Here is a 20,630-nt window from a genome sequence, read left to right as displayed (position 1 = left end):
TGGAAGGACAGATGAAAGTCACATAGATAATTTTTCAGACTCCACTGATGTTTTCTTCAATTATTACAACACAGGATTTTTCAGTATGGTCTACATGGACTCCTTGGATGACTGACAACTGAGCACTCAGCCTTGACCACTTGGAGCACATTTCCTACAGATGTGCGCCTAGACCCCATTCTCACACAATATCTCACCTCAAAAGGCTACTTTTCCAGACCGTGGATGCTGGACCTGAGAAGGAAATGGTCCTCCTCACCTGCAGGAGCGTTCCAAAGATTCTGGGTCCATACAGGGAAAAAAATAGATAGTATGGAATTTAGCTGAATAACTATGCTTTCTTTCTATTTCCTGATAGATTTCATTTGGAATCTTGAATTGGGATAAATTAAAAAACATAGCTCTAAGGCAGGCAGTGGTGGTGGGCTCCTTTAATCCCAGCACTCAGGAGGTAGAGGTAGGCGGATCTCTGTTTGAGGCCAGCCTGGTCAACGGAGTGAGTTCTAGGACAGCCAGGACTACACAGAGAAACCCTGTCTCCAAAAACCAAACCAAACCAAAAACCCTCTTGTTTCATTAGTCAACAAATCAGAAATTAAACAATGCTGAGAGGTAAAGTCTTGAAATTAGGGTGAAATGGCATAAATTTACATTTATTTATAATAGGTTTAAAAAAACAATCTTCTTATCTAAAAATATATTTTCTGGCTATTGCAGCACAGACTCAAACTGAAGCTAGTCTAACTTAAGCATGTTTTGTACTCATAATATTTAATAGATGACACAGGTGGTTTGCCTCTTACTCTCCAAATGTCTACATTAAACAGCTAGAAATAATAAGTTTTTTGAGCTAGAACTTTGTATATTGTATCTTCTTCCAGAGACTATCATGTTTTCCTGCAAATAGGAGAAATAGACAAATGCTGAATTAAACAAAGTTAATTTTGAAAACTGAGGGCTAGTTCATGGAAACTTACAGAGAAATGGCGACGGTGGCCTTGCCTTCTTTAATTTGTTTAAATTCAAGGTAAAGTCTAGATAATAAGAAGGTGTTGTTTACATAGATGGTTCAGCAAGACTGTTTAGAGACAGAAAATGAAGATATTAGTGGCTGAAGAAGGAGAGCATTGGCCTAGCTGGACTAAAGAAAACAGAGGGAGGAGCCTGAGAAGCCGTAAGCGGATCACAGGAGCGAGGGCTGCTCACTGCCCCAGCAGGTAGCACAACACTTTGTGTCTAATACACAGAAAAAGGAGAACTGGAGTGTGACTGATACCAAACAGCAAGTTTAAAAGAGATAACACCCTTTAATGTCACAGTTACTAGAAAGCTATTAGGTAAAGACACAGCTTTCCTTTCTGTGGGTAATAAGATGGAAGGACAGATGAGATTCAAACAAATAATTTCCCAGGAACCTCTGGAGATAAATAAAAGCATGGTGGTTTGAATAAAAATGCCCCCATTGGTGCATAGGGAACGGCACTGTTAGGAGGTGTTGTCTTGTCAGAGGAAGTGTGTTTCAGTCACTTCCTGCTGCCTTCAGATCCAGATGCAGAACTCTTAGTTGCTCCAGCACCAGGTCTTCCTGCCATGGACAGAAATGGACATAACCTCTGAACTGTAAGTCAGGCCCAATTACATGTTTTCCTTTATAAGAGTTCTTTTGCCAAGGCCTAGCTCAAAGGGTTTCAGAGGGGAAGAATATTAGTACGTGGCCTGAATGTGGCTACTTTCTGCTGTTGTCAAAAACAAAACAAAAATAAAACAACAAAAAAACTGCCTGAGGCTAAATTGAAGAGTTTTGGATTAGTTGCATTGGCAGAGGGAATCTCAAAACACCCTAGCACTGACTGTGTCATGTGGTTATTAATGTTCGTGGTCATGAAAAAATCTATAATGAAAATGAGCAAGTTGAGCAAAGAAACACAAAATGTACAGTTCATTAAGAAAAAGGGCACCAGGAAGGGAAATGGAACCAATTCTGTGTTCAAGGAAGTAGACAGATTAAAGAAAAGCTGATATTGAATAAAATAAAGGGAGTGGTGGCATCAGGGCGAGATCTCATGCTGCTAAGCTTCCAACTTGTGAAAAGGAACTAAAGAATAGCTCAGAGCCAGCCTTGGTGATGGACAACTTTAATCTCAGCACTCCAGAGGTAGAGGCAGAGGCAGAGGAGGGTGGATCTCTGAGTTCCAGGCCAGCCTAGTCTACAGAGAGTTCCAGAACTCATGGAAAATAGAAAGCTAATGAAGATGTAATTAAATGAGGGGACCATGCTCCAGCCCCGGCAAGCAGGGGAATTTGGCAGCTTTAGGCATGTGGTTCTGGCTTTAGATTCAAGGATAGAAAAAAAGGAGTTATGGAATCTCCCTCTCCAACAAGGTGTCCCTGCACAGAGGCCTCGAGAGGCTACTGCATGAAGCTAGGAAGGCGAAGCCTGGGTTGCCTTAGAGACTCTAAGATGTCAGACGCCAGAGTCGTGTGATAGCTGCCAAGGAGAGATGCTACTAGGAAGTGGAACCAGCCCAAGAGAGAGACGTGTACTGTAGTCAGCAACGCTGAAAGGAGCTGGAGCTCTGTGGAGCACTCTGACATCAGACATGAAGATGCAGAGTGTGGAGTTCGTCCAGCTGGTTTTTGGTCTTGCTTTGGCCTAGCATTTCCTCACTATGCTCCCTTCCTCCCTTGTGGAATGGTAATGGATATCCTGTGCTACTATATCTTGGATTATGTGATCTGTTTTTTGATTTTGATCTTAAAAGAGATTGCATGAGTCTCAAAAGAGACTCTGAACTTCGGACTTTTAAACAGTGGTGACACTGTAACAGATTATAGGAACGTTTGAAGTTGGACTAAATACATTTTGCATTATGATATGGCTATAAGCCTGTGGGGGCAGGGAGTGGCATGTGGTAGTTTAAAATAAAAATGGCCCCATAGGTCCACAGGGAGTGGCACTATCATGAGGTGTGGCCTTGTTGGAGGAAGTGTGTTCCAGTCACTTCCTGTTACCTGTGGATCAAGATGTAAAACACTCAGCTCCATCTCCAGCAGCATGCCTGCCTGCAAGTCACCATGCTTCCAGATATGGACAATATGAACTAACCCTCTGACACTGTAAGCCAGTCCTGGTGAAATGTTTCCTTTATAAGAGCTGCCATGTCATGATGTCTCTTCACAGCAACAGAACCCTAACTAAGACAAGAAGCACTACCATGTTGCTTATTAAGAGAGAAATTCCACTTTCTTTCTCTTTTTTCTTCCTTCCTCCCCTTTTCTTTCTTTCTTTCTTTTTTGAAGATAGGGTTTATTAGTGTAACAGTCCTGGCTGTCCTGGACCTTGATCTGTGACCAGGCTGGTCTTGAACTTACAAAAAGCCATCTGTCTCTGCCCCTGGAGTACTGGAGTTAAAGGCCTGAGCTGCCGGCCCCTCCACCACCACCTGGATGAAACTCTACTTTTTTTTTTTTTTTTTTTGGAGACAGGGTTTCTCTTTGTAGACTTGGCTGCCCTGTAGACCAGGCTGGCCTCAAACTCACAGCGATCCACCAGCCTCTGCCTCCCAAGTGCAGGGACTAAAGGCATGCGCCACCATGCCCAGCTGAAACTCTACTTTCTTGATGAAGTAATCAGGAAACTTTTGATGTCTTTGTGAACAGAAAGGACAGTTAGACCATAGAAAAAGATGATTTCCAAGGGAGCCCTGAGCTGTGAGTCTGCGGCACCCAAGCATCTGGCTGCTGCCTGGTCTGACCCAGGAACAAAAGTGCTCCATGTGGCTAGTGTTTTACCTGTGCAAGGAAGAGCGCGTTATGCAGGTCATCACAGTCATACTAGGTGCCAGGGAGATGGCTCTGGGGTTAAGGGCGCTTGCTGCTCTTGCAGAGGATCCAGGTTTGAGTCCCAGTACCCACACGGCAGCTTATAATTGTCTATAATTCCATTCCAGGAGATGTAACACATTCGTGTGAACTCCATGGGCATCAAGCATACACGCAATGCACAGACATCCATGAGAGCAAAACATGCATGCATATAAGAATAAAATTAATAAATCTAAAAAAACCAATCTGACGGCAGCAATGCATATAGTAGCATCTTTAAGTTATCATCAGATTGAGATGAACTGACATTTAGGAAGATTAGGGCTTGTTGAAGGTCAGATAACTGACAGACAATGATCATGTAGGCTCCTTGTAAACAAAACTGTGCTATCCTAAGCAGTGTGTCTTACAGAAGATAAACCACTATTAGAAGTTCTGTGCAGAACTTGCAGCTTTGTTAAAAATCACGAGATTGGTAACTAGCAACCCTACCACACTGGAGAGTCCTGTAAAAGCATGCTCACCCCTGATACCGAGCTGATCCTTGAGGGAGCTACAATGGAAACTTGAGTGTTGGCATAATCTTATTGTACACAGTGTACAGTTTACCCTTGTTCATTCAAATGCTGTTTTTCTACCCCATTACCTGGTTTCAACCCAGACCTGGCATTATAATGTTTATTATAAGTAACTCCTGTCTCAAGTTAGTGCAAACATGCCCACCATTTGTTCTCTGCTCTGCTAATAAAATACCAGGCAGCCAATGCTGAGCAATATAGAGAATGGGGGGGGGGGGGGGGAGAGACATCCAGGTCCATCAAGGGGTGGAGAAAGAGAGAGGAAGTAGGGATTGAGTCACGAGGAAAAGACCAAGAAGCATCAGGAGAAATGAACCAGAGACAGGAATGATTTAAAAAGAAGTATAGTGGGAATTTTGGATGGGAGGAAGCTGGATTAACTTGAACGTTTAGGATGGAGTAATTATTGCTCAGTATTGTGTTCTGGGCTAACCAAATAAATCATAGTCTCCATGTGTCATTACCTGGGTAAATAGCTGGCTAGATATAAACTGCTCCTGTACTAAATCTATGATTAACATCACATTAATAATCATTCTACACCTGGGCATGTAAATTTATGGATACTGAGGTGGCTGAAGACAGGGTTAAGAAAGAAGAGGAGGAATCTGGCACTCAGCATGGCGCCACACTCCTGTGATCCTAGTACCTGGCAAACAGAAGCAGGAGGATCAAGAAATCTAAGGCCAGCCTGGCCCACAAGGAAACACTGTCTTTGTTTTTTGTTTTGCTTTGTTTTGGGGGTTTTGTAGTTGTTGTTTGTTTGTCTGTTTTTGCCTACACGTACATCCTTGTACTATGTGTGCACTGGCTGGTTTTGTGTCAACTTGACACAAGCTAGAATCATCTGAGAGGAGGGAGCCTTGGTTGAGAAAATGCTTCCATGAAATCCAGCTGTAAGACATTTTCCCAAGTAGTTGATCAATGGGGGAGGGCACAGCCGGCTGCAGGTAGAGCCAGGCCTGGACTGGTGGTCCCGGGTTCAAAAAGGAATCAGGCTGAGCAAGCCATGGGGAGCAAGCCAGTGCGCATCACTTCCCTATGGCCTCTGCATCAGCTCCTGCCTCCAGGATCCTGCCCTGCTTGAGCTCCCGTCCTGATTTCCTTCAATAATGAACAGTGATGTAGAAATGTTTCATCACAGCAACAGAAACCGTAACTAAGACAATGTGCACCGGGTATCGATGGAAGCCATATAAGCACTGGCTCCTTTGGGACTGGAGTTACAGATATTTGTAAGCCATCATGTGAATACTGGAATCAAACCCAGGTCCTCTGAAGAGCAGTCACTGCTCTTAGCCACTGAGCCATATCTGTAGGCCCCACACAGGGTAAAGAAAAGGAGTGGCTTAAAAAGATGTAAGAAAAAGGAATGGCAGGGTATGGGCCAACAGAATGTGGAGGCAAAAAAGGAAGGAAGCAAGGAAGGAAGGAAGGACAAAAAGACAATCAAGACATGGTTTCTAAAGATTGCTTTATGCTATTCCTCTAGTGTCATTAATTTTATTGTTTAAGATTACGCATATAAAAGTCTTTTGATTTCTAAATTAAGACTGTGTAGCTATGTACTTTTTAAGCAAAGTTGAAAAAAAAAGAAAAAGAGCTACTATGAGCAGACCAATTAGCACACCAGATCGACCACACCCTCCATCTGTTGCAAGGAACAAATAACAGACTGGTTATAGAGGTATGTAATGGCTCCAGTAGAAACAATAACTTTTGGTAATGCATTAATTATATTTCAATGTTAAATATATGTAGTTTGGTAATTCTAAAGAAGTCTTTAAAACTTAAAATTTCAATGTAAAAGAAATTCCTTAAAATCAAACTAATGGCAAAATGTAAGGCGCTGCATTTATTCTAAACTTCCTTAGAAAAAGGAATATACACACATATATACATGTGGATATACAGATGTGTGTGTGTGTGTGTGTGTGTGTGCGCGCGCGCGTGTGTGTGTAAGGAAAGAAAGAGACAACACTTATGAGAGGGGTACAATTTAGCTTTCTAAAGTTTCTTGCACCAAACATTTTTACAACCATGCCATCATGTGAGAGGGTTGACATTCATATAGCTGATCCAAAGCTAAGGACATTCTGCCTAGATTATGTCTTGGCTCACTGAGTTGTTTCTGAAATGCAAATTATATGGTTTGTTTGCCAGTTTATATTATTAATGTTTATAAGAAATATTTTCTACAGCATGTTTTCCAAAAGATTTAAAATTAAACGAGTAATTTAATTAGTATGAAATTATCATAAAAACTACTGAATGCATCCACTGGTCCAGGATCTGTACAGACACACATATATTTATTACTTGGAACAAGAATCTACTGAAATACAGTTCCAAGAGAAATAGAGGCTACTAATAAGCTGGGCCCCTGTCCAGTCTGGATGCCTAAACCAAGCTCCTGTAGAGGAGAAGGGAATCTGCCTTCCTCACATGGGGCAACTTCACCATTATATGTATTACACTGCTTTGATTTTGTGTTTTTATTATTTTATTCTATTTAATGTATATAAATGTTCTGTATCTGCATGTACACCTGCAGGCCGGAAGAGGGCCCCAGATCACATTATAGATGGTTGTGAGCCACCATGTGGTTTCTGGGAATTGAACTCAGGACCTCTGGAAGAGAAGACAGTGCTCTGAGCCATCTCTCAATTCCTAATATTTAGCTTTCTTGTTTACAATGAATTTTTCAAGCTTAGAAGACAATTTGAATAGTAAATGAGAAAAATATCATAGCTGTCACTTGGAAAAAACAAAACAAAACAAAAACTCTGACCATTACAATATGCTGAAGGGACAAGAATCGCCTTGGATTCATGTCCTGTGGCAACAATGCTCACGGTCATGAAGCCATACAGTGGGGCTGTTGACATGCTCACAGCCATGAACCATACAGCAAACATATACAGTGGACAGTTTAGAAGCTGGTATAGAACTGACACGCAAGGACCACAACAAACACCCCTGAGGAGTTCTTACTCTTCAACTCCAAAACAGAGCAATCGCTATACCAAATTTTACCAAGGGGTTCTGCATGAAACATTATTTTCCAACACTATTCTTAATAACAGCAGGGGACTCAAGTAGTCTTTGGAGCACTATTGGGGATGGGAAATCAAGTTAGCTCACCACTGAAAACCAACTAAAAAGAAAACAATTTGAATTTTGTCTAATTAATTTGAGCACTGAACCCTTACGTGTATTTTTATTGGAATTCTGTGCAATTCCTCTTTTATAGAAAACCCCTTATTTCAGATGAAGAAATCCAAGTCTAGGTTGGTTAGGTGTGAGCTACAGAGTTGTGCAGTCAGCTGGTAGATAACTAACAATTCTCACCTTTCAAGAGACTCCAGGACATGTTTAGTACTGTGCTCTCTCTTCCCCACAACACGTAACTGCATAGTCTAGCCCAACACTGTTGTCCTCCCAGAAATGAGGCCGTTGCCTCATTCAGGCACATAAGTACTTGTCTACAGTGGAAGCAATCCCCAGCTCTTAGCGCCAGCACTAGCATCCTGTCCAGAGCACCTACTCCAACTTCTAAAAATCAACACTTTTTGCCTCTGAAGTAAGAAGTCCTGGGGAAAGAAGGGATTTAACTATGAAGGGTCCATTAAATATTTATTAACCCACTTTTGTGTCAATAAGCATTCTGAATCAATTAAGCATGGTTACCTTTACTTACAGATGTCATCCACTGTGACAGGGAATCAGGGTTTCAAGCTGTGGAACAGGTCATTTTCCCTGTCTTGTTGGATGACACCTGTAAATAAAATAAATCTATTTTTGAGTGAGATTTCTGCGTCAGCTCTACTTAAGATGCATGCAGTAATTTTTAAATGGCCCTCAATGATGCACTACTAGAGAGAGATACCTCCCAGTGCTAACTACTTTCTGTAACTAGTTTTTACTTGCCCCTCAACACAACAGAGTCCTGGGAGTTTAGTGTTCGACGCTGTCAGAACACAATCAGAAGAGTGAGACTCTTGTGGGTGGTGTCCATTTCAGTCTCCTGCCATTGTAATTGACATTTCCACTTCATACAAAGGACAAGCTAAGCCCTGTCAATTAAATAACTAGCCTAATGTTAAATAAGACCCCTAATATCACTACTTCAAGTCCCTAGGAGCGAAAAGTTGGCAAAGTTTACCATTAGGCTGATAAACTTTAAAAGACTTCAGTATTTCAAGGAGGCAAATTTACATCTATGCAAACTGCTACAATGCCATTACTAGATATGGAATGTGCAGGTGTTCCTGGAAATGTCACAGGTGGAAAATAAGTGAAAAAAAAAAAAAAACAGGAATGAGACAGAGAAAAGAACACTATTCAATATAGCACATATCTATGATTTTAAATTTTGGCAACTTCTAAACAAGATTTGCAGCTCCTAGCAAATACAAATATAGAAAAGACCATATTTAAAGCAAAATTTCAAGAGCCAGTGATTTAAAACATTGGTTTCTCTGTAGTTATGGAACACCAACTGAGCTAAGATCTGCCAGAAACCAAAATTTGGGCTGGACAATGAACAGTAAATTTCCATCTCCCGCCAACCCACAGCAAAAAATGAGCTTATGCTGCCTTACAATGAGGTCGCGGACAGAGCCCACAGTGCAGGGTCGCTCCCAGCCATACACACACTGTCTGTGCTTTGCCTGCATCATCCCACTCACCCCACAAGCCGGCACTTGTCACAATCTTACAAGTGAGACCAGACGCAGTGGGACTAGCTTACAAGTCTGTTGCTCTAAGCCTGTCTGCACATCCTTAGCCACCAGCGACTCCTGCAGACGCAGAGGACATAACATGCTTCGGCTAAAACAGAGATGTTCCTGTAAGTCGACCCCACACAGAGCACAACAACACAACATTCCCACTTGGAAGGAAAAGATGAAGAAAGCGGCAATGAGGACAAACAGTCTCAACATCAAGGAAGTCAAACTTTATATTATTCTGAAGCATATCATGACTAAAATGAGATAACTGAAAGCTCAAACTATATTTTACAGTTAAAGAAAAGCAAAGCCTTCTGATTTAATTCCTTCTTACACTACAGGATAAATCCTCCCACCTAAGGCTGGCTGAGTCTCAGAGCAGTATAAGAGTTACTATAAACAGAATTAAACCGTGTGTATTAAAATAAACAACACTGCTAAAAACAAAACTGTTTATAAACCACCTTTAAAGAAAAAACCCAAAAAGCAAAACCCAAGGTTCTACTGTGACCTCACAAGGTGCAGCTGTCTTTCTGCTTGTACATTACACTCCTGACCAAAGCCCTTAACTTTTATGTGGGCCATTTCCAACATTTTTAAAGCTGAAGACAATGTTTTTTGAAGGGACGCAACCATGAGCAAAAATATAGCTGGTGCATTTTAATCAAACAAGAAGAGATACACAAAGCTCAGCCCCACAGACCCACCTTTCCTCCTGAGAGCCCTGTGGGAACTGGGGATGCTCGGCAGGGGAGCTCTGGCAAGGACTCCCCACAGACAAAGAGAAGTGCGGTTCACGGTAGCTTACCCTTTTCTCTGACACCCCATCCTGGCCTGTGGCCTCTTTGTCATCATCATGTGTCTCTTTCAGGACTGCCATGTGCTGTTTGTATGCTGGCTCTCTGTTTAAGGTTGTGTATCCTATGTGCTCATAAATTGGGTTTATCGTCATCTTGGCAATGTATTCTGCTGCCTTGGTTTCAATATAGAGAGTAATCAAGCCATCAGTCACCAGATCGTGGATGGACTCAAAGCGTTTCTCCCCAACAAAGTGCTTTCCATCGTAGTACAGCCTGAAGTTTCTTGTCTGACTTCCAAATCTGCCTCAATGAAATGGGAAAGATGCTTTTAAGAAAAGTGAACACGTCAATTCCTTCTGAAGAAGAAACAAACACAAATACCCCCAAGCTGACATCTATTACTTTTGCTTGCATAAGACTGTTTAGATCAGCTGTGCCTGATTCCAAATAGTCATCTAGAATACAGAATCTAGAATACCTCTCAACACCAACAATAAACTTGAAATAACCAGGGTTATTAGTGATCCTAGAAATAAGCATTTTCACTTATATATCTTTTAAATCCATTTCATTACACTTGTAATAAAGTAGGCAAAATAAATCTTATAACCTAAGATGCCACATTCCATATGCAATTGGTCATCTATAATATATAAAACTTCTTCAAGTTGAATAATAAAAATATGCAATGTGCTTAAAGATCAGCATTAATGTCTTTCAACGGGGAAGCCCCATTTACTGCTCACGCGAATGGGATGCTGGCAATCATTGACACTTGTGCTGTCAGCACAGAACAGCACAGAAGCAACTGGGCCATTTCCGGCCAGAGCTCAAGGACTTGTCCTTCCCTTTAAACCTGTTCTGTGTCTGTTGGTTTGGAATAGGCAAAAAATGCTTACAATACATAGGGCATGTAACTCACACACCATCAGATTACAGAAATCTGTTGTCAGCTTTAATGACTGGAGAAAGATGGTTTCCCTTCATAGTAATGTCAGTGTTTTGCTTCCTGCAGGAAACCTCAAAATTGAATCCAAGTTGGCATGACTGACACCAGTGTCCTTGCCAGGAGATATAAGCAACTTAATAGAAGCTGATGCCAAAACAGGAAACACTGCCAGTTTCAGAGTAAGCACCAATAAAAACAATAAAAACAAACAAACAAAAAACCAGAAAGGATCTACTTCATTTTGTTGTAAAAACAAAAACCACACACATACAGAATAAAAATTAAAAGTGATTTTTGCTTTGAAGAGGCAGCACGTGAAGCTGCGAGCTCAGTATGTAGCATGACTGGCACAGGCAATATCCAATGGGTGGGGATAGACATTCTATTTTCTATTATCCTATCCTATCCCATCCTATCCTATCCTATCCTATCCTATCCTATCCTATCCCATCCTATCCTATCCTATCCTATCCTATCCTATCCTATCCTATCCTATCCTATCCTATCCTATCCTATCCTATCCCATCCTATCCTATCCTATCCTATCCTATCCTATCCTATCCTATCCTATCCCATCCCATCCCATCCCATCCTATCCTATCCTATCCTATCCTATCCTATCCTATCCCATCCTATCCCATCCCATCCTATCCTATCCTATCCCATCCCATCCTATCCTATCCTATCCTATCCTATCCTATCCTATCCTATCCCATCCCATCCCATCCCATCCCATCCTATCCTATCCCATCCTATCCCATCCTATCCCATCCCATCCTATCCCATCCCATCCCATCCTATCCTATCCTATCCTATCCCATCCTATCCTATCCTATCCCATCCTATCCTATCCTATCCCATCCTATCCCTATCCTATCCCATCCCATCCTATCCTATCCCATCCTATCCTATCCCATCCTATCCTATCCTATCCTATCCTATCCATCCCATCCTAATCCTATCCTATCCCATCCTATCCCATCCTATCCTATCCTATCCATCCTATCCTATCCTATCCTATCCTATCCTATCCTATCCTATCCTATCCTATCCTATCCTATCCTATCCTATCCCATCCTATCCTATCCCATCCTATCCTATCCTATCCTATCCTATCCTATCCCATCCTATCCTATCCTATCCTATCCTATCCCATCCTATCCTATCCTATCCCATCCTATCCTATCCTATCCTATCCTATCCTCATCCTATCCTATCCTATCCCATCCTATCCCATCCTATCCTATCCTATCCCATCCTATCCTATCCATCCTATCCTATCCTATCCCATCCTATCCCATCCTATCCTATCCTATCCTATCCTATCCCATCCTATCCTATCCTATCCTATCCTATCCTATCCTATCCTATCCTATCCTATCCTATCCTATCCTATCCTATCCTATCCTATCCTATCCTATCCTATCCTATCCTATCCTATCCTATCCTATCCTATCCTATCCTATCCTATCCTATCCTATCCTATCCTATCCTATCCTATCCTATCCTATCCATCCTATCCTATCCTATCCCATCCTATCCTATCCTATCCTATCCTATCCCATCCTATCCCATCCTATCCTATCCTATCCCATCCCATCCTATCCTATCCTATCCTATCCTATCCTATCCCATCCCATCCCATCCCATCCTATCCTATCCCATCCCATCCTATCCTATCCTATCCCATCCTATCCTATCCCATCCCATCCCATCCTATCCTATCCTATCCCTATCCTAATCCATCCTATCCTATCCTATCCCATCCTATTCCTATCCTATCCATCCCACCATCCTATCCTATCCTATCCCATCCTATCCCATCCTATCCTATCCTATCCTATCCTATCCTATCCCATCCTATCCTATCCTATCCTATCCTATCCCATCCTATCCTATCCTATCCTATCCTATCCTATCCCATCCTATCCTATCCTATCCTATCCTATCCTATCCTACCTATCCTATCCCCATCCATCCTATCCTATCCCTATCCCATCCATCCTAATCCTATCCTATCCTATCCCATCCTATCCCATCCTATCGTATCCTATCCCATCCTATCCCATCCTATCCTATCCTATCCTATCCCATCCTATCCTATCCCATCCTATCCTAGCCTATCCCTCCCAGCCTATCCTATCCGATCCTATCCTAATCCCTCCTATCCGATCCTATCCTATCCTATCCCATCCTAGCCTATCCTATCCTATCAGATCCTATCCTATCCGATCCTATCCATCCGATCCTATCCTATCCTAATCCTGATCCTATCCCATCCTATCCATCCGATCCTATCCTATCCCATCCTATCCTATCCTACTATCCTATCCTATCCATCCCATCCTTCCTCCTATCCATCCTATCCTACCCATCCTATCCTATCCTATCCATCCATCCCATATCCTATTCCATCTTCCTATCCTATCATCCTATCACATCCTATCCTATCCCCCTATCACCATCCTATCCTATCCTATTCCCATCCTACCATTCCTATCCTATCATCCTATCCTATCCATTATCCCATCCTATCCCATCCCATCCCATCCTATCCTATCCTATCCTATCCTATCCTATCCTATCCTACTCAACTAGATATAACTCTGTTCTCTGACTGGGGCTCACTGTATAATTCTGGCTGGCCAGGAACTCACTATGTAGAGCAGGTTAGCCTTGAACTCCCAGAGATCTACTTGCCTCTGTTTCCTGAGAGCTGGAATTAAAGGCGTGTGCCCCACATCCTGCTAGGAATTAGACATTTTTTAATAATGGGTCCAGAGTGTTCTGTTTGCATTTTATAGTTTAGACTTTAATAATGCTTAATCTAGAATCCAACATAATATCCATGTTGACCTTTTAACTTATAATTATCAACCTTTCGTTTCTTCAAAAGCAATCAAGTTTTTACTTATACGCAAGTAAATGAGCCATATAATTAAACTTTCCTCTTCTCCATTTCTTTAAACTTAAATATTTCTCCCAAATTTTCAATACTGTAAGTCTCAAAGGCTAGAAAGACAGAAATGTCTACACCAAAATTAAATACTAAAGTTTTTAGTTTAATATATTTCTATTATTTCCTTTCTCTAATGTGCAGTATCTGCTACTTAAAAAAACAAAACACTGAAAGACAATTTGAAATTTGTCTAAGCTCCTTTCCACGGTGGCTGTGACCCTCAAAATAAAGACTGTTTGGGCAGGAGTGCCAGTCATGGCCACACAGCTGTCCTCTGAACTCTGAGCAGTGCAGGGAGCCGACAGTGAGGGAGGAAGGCAGTGGGCCTGGCCCCACAGGCTGGGCACAGTGTGGCTGGTAGGGAGAAGGCTAGGTTTGGACCTGTTTTACCCCTGACTTCAAGAGGCCCTCTCTATGATGTCCAGCTCCTTGTCAGCTTGAGGAAGCTTTGAGATTAACTAAAGGAATGACGGTCATAAAGTACTTGATTAAACTCATCCTCAAAGGACATGGAAGCAAAAGTCCGGATTGGAATTTTGATTGTTTTTTTTCCCTTTGGAAAACAACATGGTTTTACTAAAGGAACTGCATGTATTTCCTGCCTGCCAAAACCATGCTGTTATTAGGAAGCCACAAAAGGAATAGCCTAAAAGTGCGGCTGTCAGACACTGCTCTATCACTCTGATCTGCTTTGTACTTTGTTGTGTCTGTGGATCAGAAGCAGAGATCACAGAAGATCCTTGAAAATGGAAGGGAATGGGTGGACCTACTCTATGAAAGAAAAAACAAGAAGACGACAACAGAGTTGAGGATTAGAGGGACCCTGCTTTTCAACAGTGTTCTGCTGGTAGATGGTCATTTATTCAACAAACACTCAAGAAAATACTCAGACACTTTCAGCACTACAAGTTCATGATATCCTGCTCACAGAGCAACCACAGTGGGAAACAGATAATCATAAAAGCAGATTGAAGAAAAATATGAAATGTTGAATTTCAAAAGCCTCACAGTAAGACTGCTTTAAATATTTTTTTACACTATTTGTATATGTGAATGCATACGCCAGCATGCCCAAGCACACAGAGGTCAAAGGACAGTTTCTAGGAACTGGCTCTCTCCTTCCACCATTTGGGTTAGGGATTGAGCTCAGAACATCAGGCTTGGTATCATCTTTATCAGCTGAATCACTTTATGGTCAATTTCCTTTTCCTGTTTGCCTCTGCCTGGACTAACAACAGCTGCTTAGGGACACTTGGAATAGTGCAGTCCCAGCTCTACACAGACAGAGCGGAGCAGGATGAAGACTCACGTCCTCCAAAGTGGTCCTGGAGTTAACAGGCAGGAAAGAACGAGGGGCAATGTGCTCTGCACTGTGACTGCTGTACGGAATTAGCGCTTCCTACAAAGACTAAGAGAGAGGCTCTAGAGCTGTGCAATGTTGAGCCCAGCTACATTCAGATCCATTTCAGGATATGTAACCTGAACATTTAGCTTTAAAACATGAACATAACACTCTTTTCCAGTTTTTTTCCTTGTGAATCATGTTCCTAAAAAAAATACAGTCTAGATACATAAGATGATGAAAATATGTATAAAAATGTTACTTTCTGTAAAACTAAAACGTAACTTTGATTTGCAGCCAAAGTTATTTTGAAGTGACTCTTCAAAGGACTAGAAGCTAAGAGATGTCTCCTGCTCACAATCAGAAAAGACAACATGTAAGACTCTGTCTCTGCTAATACCAAGACGTCAGAGGAGTTTCTAACAACAAAAACACAAAACCATTTTCACCATAAACACAATCTACATTATTTGGCAGAGGAAAGCATCCACCTCAACGGTGAAATACAGAGAACTACCTCAGAAGAACAGAGTCCTAAGCAAGCCTGCAGGAGACAGATGGGGACAAAGTAAGTGACAAATACTCTGTGATCAAAAGAACGCTTTAAATAACTCCCCTTAAAACATTAGGTATGACTTTTGCCTAGCTTGCTACACAGTTTTGTTGATAAAATGGGGGGAATTACTAAAGTGTGGAACCTTACGATTATATTTTCCTCCCATCTACCTAAATTTTCCAAAGTGGCAGCAGACGGCTCTGGACGGTGGATTAAGTGACAATCTACACAAGATGCAGCCAAGCACCCACGTGCTCCTCGCCCTGCCCTGGGGACCTAAGTTCTGCTCAGTGGAGAGGAAGAAACAGACTGATGGAGTGTAGGCAGAGCCGAAGGCTGAGGTGGCATCCTGGACACAGGGAAACTGAGACCTCCACTTTGCCTTTCCTGATAGGGGACTGAAGACTGCTCTGGGGAATCCCATTAACTCTACAGTCAAGAGCATCATCCTGTAACTGCCAGGCTCCCCTGAGCTCTTACTATACTTGATGAGCCAAATACACTTAAATATGGTAACTAGCCGACAACTACCTAGTATCTAAGAAAAACCTTCAAGGAAGACAAACTACAATAAACTCAAAGGGACAAAAATACCTGTTTTAAAAGTATTAACTTGATAAATTACAGGATGTCTTATTTCTATTTTTGAATAGAAGTTACCCACCCCCCACCCAAATCATGCCACAAAGAAGACACAAAGTAAACAGTTATGGTAGAGATCAGAGAGATAATCCAAGAAAATCACAAAGGAAGGACAGAAATTTACACAATTTACAAAATAGTGTGTGGGTAAATGTAACAAGGTACTCAAATAGAGCAGTAATTATAAATGATATCCTCAGATTGGCAGAATTTAATAAGTCTGACATTACACAATTGCTACAAAGGCTGTGGCTGCTATATTATTTATCAGAGACATTTATTTGCATCATATAGCAAGACTGAACACAGGCACATGCATATATCCTCTGACATAGTCAGCCCAGTCCTAGGAGCTGGGTATATGTTTATATGCCCATCCTGAAGGAATATAATACCTAGAAATACTGCATCACAGTTCACATATAGCCTAGGCTATTTTATAAATAAATATACCATTTTATATGTAAAAAATTTAACATATATATGACTACTATTGCCATAGGCTAATAAATCGTTATCCATAGGTAGGTATAGATACAGATAGTTTTTTGAGATAGTATCTTGCTCCTATACAATTCTGGCTGTCCTGGAACTCACTATATAGACCAGGTTGGCCTTGAACTCACAGAGATCCACCTGTCTCTGTTTCCTGAGTGATGGGATTAAAGACATGGGCCACCATAGTCAACCACCATAGGCTACTTTTATAGCCTCTAATTTCACACAAACACATATATCAACAATCTTCAAAAAGTGAAACCACATAAATTTGCAGTAAGACAGAAAAACAAACACTATGACGGCAAAGGCCATGGGTTTGTAGAGCACTTCCTTAAGCAGGCTGCCAGATAGAGTGCTGACTGTTGGTTTTGCTTACTGTGAAGCACCAGAGGCTAGCACAATACCTGGCCTTTATGATGTCCAAGCAAGATGACTAACTCCACCTGGTATGATGGCAAATGGCTGTAATTCTAGCACATCAGAGGCCAAGGAAGGAGAATTGCTACAAGTTCAAAGCCAACCTGGGTTAGAGAATGAGACCCTGATGGAGGAAAGAATTTCAGGTATAGGAGATACAATGGAAGAATTTGATGCAACCATCAAAAAAATGTTAAATCTAAAAACTTCCTGACATGAAACATCCAAGAAAGCAAAGATATCATGAAAAGATGAAACCTAAGAATAATAAGAATTGCATAAAGAAAAGATGCCCGGCTCCAAGGCCCAGAAAATATTTTCAACAAAATCATAGAAGGAAATTTCCCCAATTTAAAGAAAGAGATACATATAAACATACAAGAGGCCTACAGAACACCAAATAGAGTAGACCAGAAAAGAAAATCCTCCCACCATATAATCATCAAAACACTAAATGTACAGAATAAAGAAAAAGTATTAAAAGCAGCAAGGGAAAAAGGCCAAGTAACATATAATGGCAAACTTATCAGAATCACACCGACTTTTCAGCAGACACCATAAAAGCCAGAAGTGCCTGGGAAGGGGTCCTGCAAACCCTAAGAGATCACAGATGCCAATCCAAACTACCCAGCAAAACTCTCAATAACCATAGATGGAGAAAACAAGATATTCCATGACAAAAACCAATTTAAGCAGTAACTATCCACAAATTCAGCCCTACAGAAGGCAGTAGGAGGAAAACTCTAACCCAAAGAGGCTAACTATACCCAGGAAAACACAGGAACTAGATAACTTCACATTAGCAAAACAAAAACCAAACACACTACCAGAACCAACATCAAAATAAAAGGACCTAACGGTCACTGGTCATTAATCTCTCCCAACATCAATGGTCTCAACTCTCCAATAAAAAGATGCAGACTAACAAAATGGATGCATAAACAGAACACAACAGTCTGCTGCACTCTAGAAATACACCTCAGCCAGGCGGTGGTGGCACATGCCTTTACTCCCAGCACTTGGGAAGCAGAGGCTCCACCACACAACAAGGACGTTTGCTCAACTATGTTCACAGCAGCTCTACTCTTAATAGCCAGAATCTGGAAACAACCTAGATGTCCCTCATCTAAAGAATGGATAAAGAAACTGTGGTACACTACACAACAGAATACTACTCCGCTATTAAGAACAAAGAAATCTTGAAATTTGCAGGCAAATGGATGGAACTAGAAATGATGACCCTGTTTCAGGTAACTCAAACCCAGAAAGACATGCATGGTATATACTCACTTATAAGTGGGTATTAGCCCAACATAGCTGTTCTCTGAGAGACTCCACCCAGGTGAGAGTGATATGGAAGTGCTGGGGGATGGAAGGGTTCAGGAGCCCACAGGGACACCATCAAGGTGGATCCGGATTGGGGTGGGAGGAAGGGGGTGCTGCAAACTGATGCACCAAGGATAATGCATGCAATGAATCTAGACCCCCTGTTCAGATATAGCCAATGGACAACTCTTCATGGCACAGGAGAGGGATGGAGCATGGACTCCTGTGACATGAACTCTGGTGCCTGCAATTTGATCCCTTTCCCTTGGCACAGAGGCCCTGGGGGCAAGCAGGCTATCAGGATGAGACCTGATGGGCTATGGTCAGCTGGTGGGGGAGGAGCAGCCCCCTCAGTGGTCTAGGACAGGAGAATAGGGCGGGAGAGGGAAGGAGGGTGGGAACAGGAAGATAAGAGCAGGGGATAACAACTGGGATGTAATGTGGATAAATTATAATTAAAAAATTAATAAAATTAAACAGAAAAGAAAAAAGAATGAGGCCCTGTCTCAAAATAAAGGGAGTAGGGAACTAGGAGAATTTGTTTCAGTGCAAGACAGAGGGAGAATGAGAGAGTGTAATGGGGGCTGGAAATTTACCAAAATTAACTACATACATGTATGCATAGGTCATACTGAAATCTAGTATTGAGTATAACTAACATACGCTATTAAAAATAATTTCTAAATGGTTCCATTAATACTTTTTCCTGAGTTAGGTGGCAACATATAACAACAAAATTATTTCAGTAAGTTCACTGGCATGATATAGAGCTATCAAAATACAACGCAATTTCTATAAGCTTATTAGTACCACGCCACACTGTCATTACAGATCTGTAATGCTTCCAGTGTGGTGAGGCATATAACACTAAACTGCTTTCCATTTTGACAACTGAAATACAAAGACGTTCTTTTTTTCTAGTGAGTTTTCCCAAGCCATGGTTTCTCTGTGTGGCCTGACACGATGGACCCAAGTAAGTCTCTCCTCCCTTCAGGTGTGTTTGTCGGGGTTGTTTTTCACAGCCTCAAGGAAACAAAGACAGTTGCCTAGTTGCCTTTCCTGGGTCTCATCTGTCTCCCAGCTACTGAACACTTAGTTCTTGGATCTAGTTTTATACTTCTAAAATGTTCTTTGTAGTTATTAATTGTGTTCATCTCATTCATCACCTGCTTTTTTTAAACATACTATCATGTACAAAGAAACACTTGTTTTAGTGTTTTAAGGCTGTCTAAGTAGACAGTACTAAGGCTTACTCAAAGCTCCTTTGCAACAGACATGTGAATTCTTGGTCTTATTAGGTCAACAACGGACAGTCTGTTCTCACATACTTCTGGCTTTCAGGCCATGTTTTAGAATTCTGTAACATACCTTTAAGTTCAGTACCAATTATCTACTAATGGTCAGCAGATTGTTACATTTTCCTTACTAACTGCCTATTATTAATACATTATTTATATACAGTATCCCATATTTATTGACAGAGTATAACTCAATGAGTTTTAATCATGGGTAAGATGCAGAAACATCCCGAACAGCTCCCCAAATTTCCCCATGCTCTTTTACAGCCTGATTGCTCTCTTTCCCACCGAACTACTTATTTGTTTACTGCCTTTATACTTTTCTATTTTATATCAATAGAACCATGGGCCAGCAAGATGGCTCAGAAGGTAAAAGTGCTGCTATATAAAAAGCCAGACATGGTAGGTCATATCTGTTATCTCAGTGCTCCTCCGGAGAGGCGGGAGGCAGGCCAGCAGCTCAGAGCACCCTGAGTGGCAGAAGCAACAGAACAGACCCTACTGCAGCAAGGCACAAGGAGAGGACACACTACTGAAAGCTGTCCTCTGACTTCCCATGTACGCAAATGCAAACACACACACACACACATTAATAAAAATAAAATAAAAGCAATAATAAACTAATGGAACAACAAAACATATATATTCATTTGTTTTGGGATGCCCAAGTTTTTAACATAAAGATTCGCTTTAAAGAGATGGAT

At 41.4% G+C, this 20,630-nt stretch overlaps 1 protein-coding gene across 2 annotated transcripts in view; it reads right to left on the bottom strand.

Annotated features, from left to right (window-relative positions):
• Chn1 (chimerin 1) overlaps positions 1–20,630 on the bottom strand; it is a 156,259-nt gene that overhangs the window by 66,828 nt on the left and 68,801 nt on the right. For both annotated transcript variants that reach the window (XM_051166127.1, XM_051166128.1), the window contains exon 6: positions 9,945–10,236. In XM_051166127.1, the coding sequence (XP_051022084.1) occupies positions 9,945–10,236 (292 nt within the window). The remainder of the gene's footprint in view (positions 1–9,944; positions 10,237–20,630) is intronic.

The sequence above is a fragment of the Acomys russatus genome, chromosome 24, assembly GCF_903995435.1.
Source record: "Acomys russatus chromosome 24, mAcoRus1.1, whole genome shotgun sequence".
Taxonomy (NCBI): domain Eukaryota; kingdom Metazoa; phylum Chordata; class Mammalia; order Rodentia; family Muridae; genus Acomys; species Acomys russatus.
This window is presented reverse-complemented; position numbering and strand designations above follow the sequence as displayed.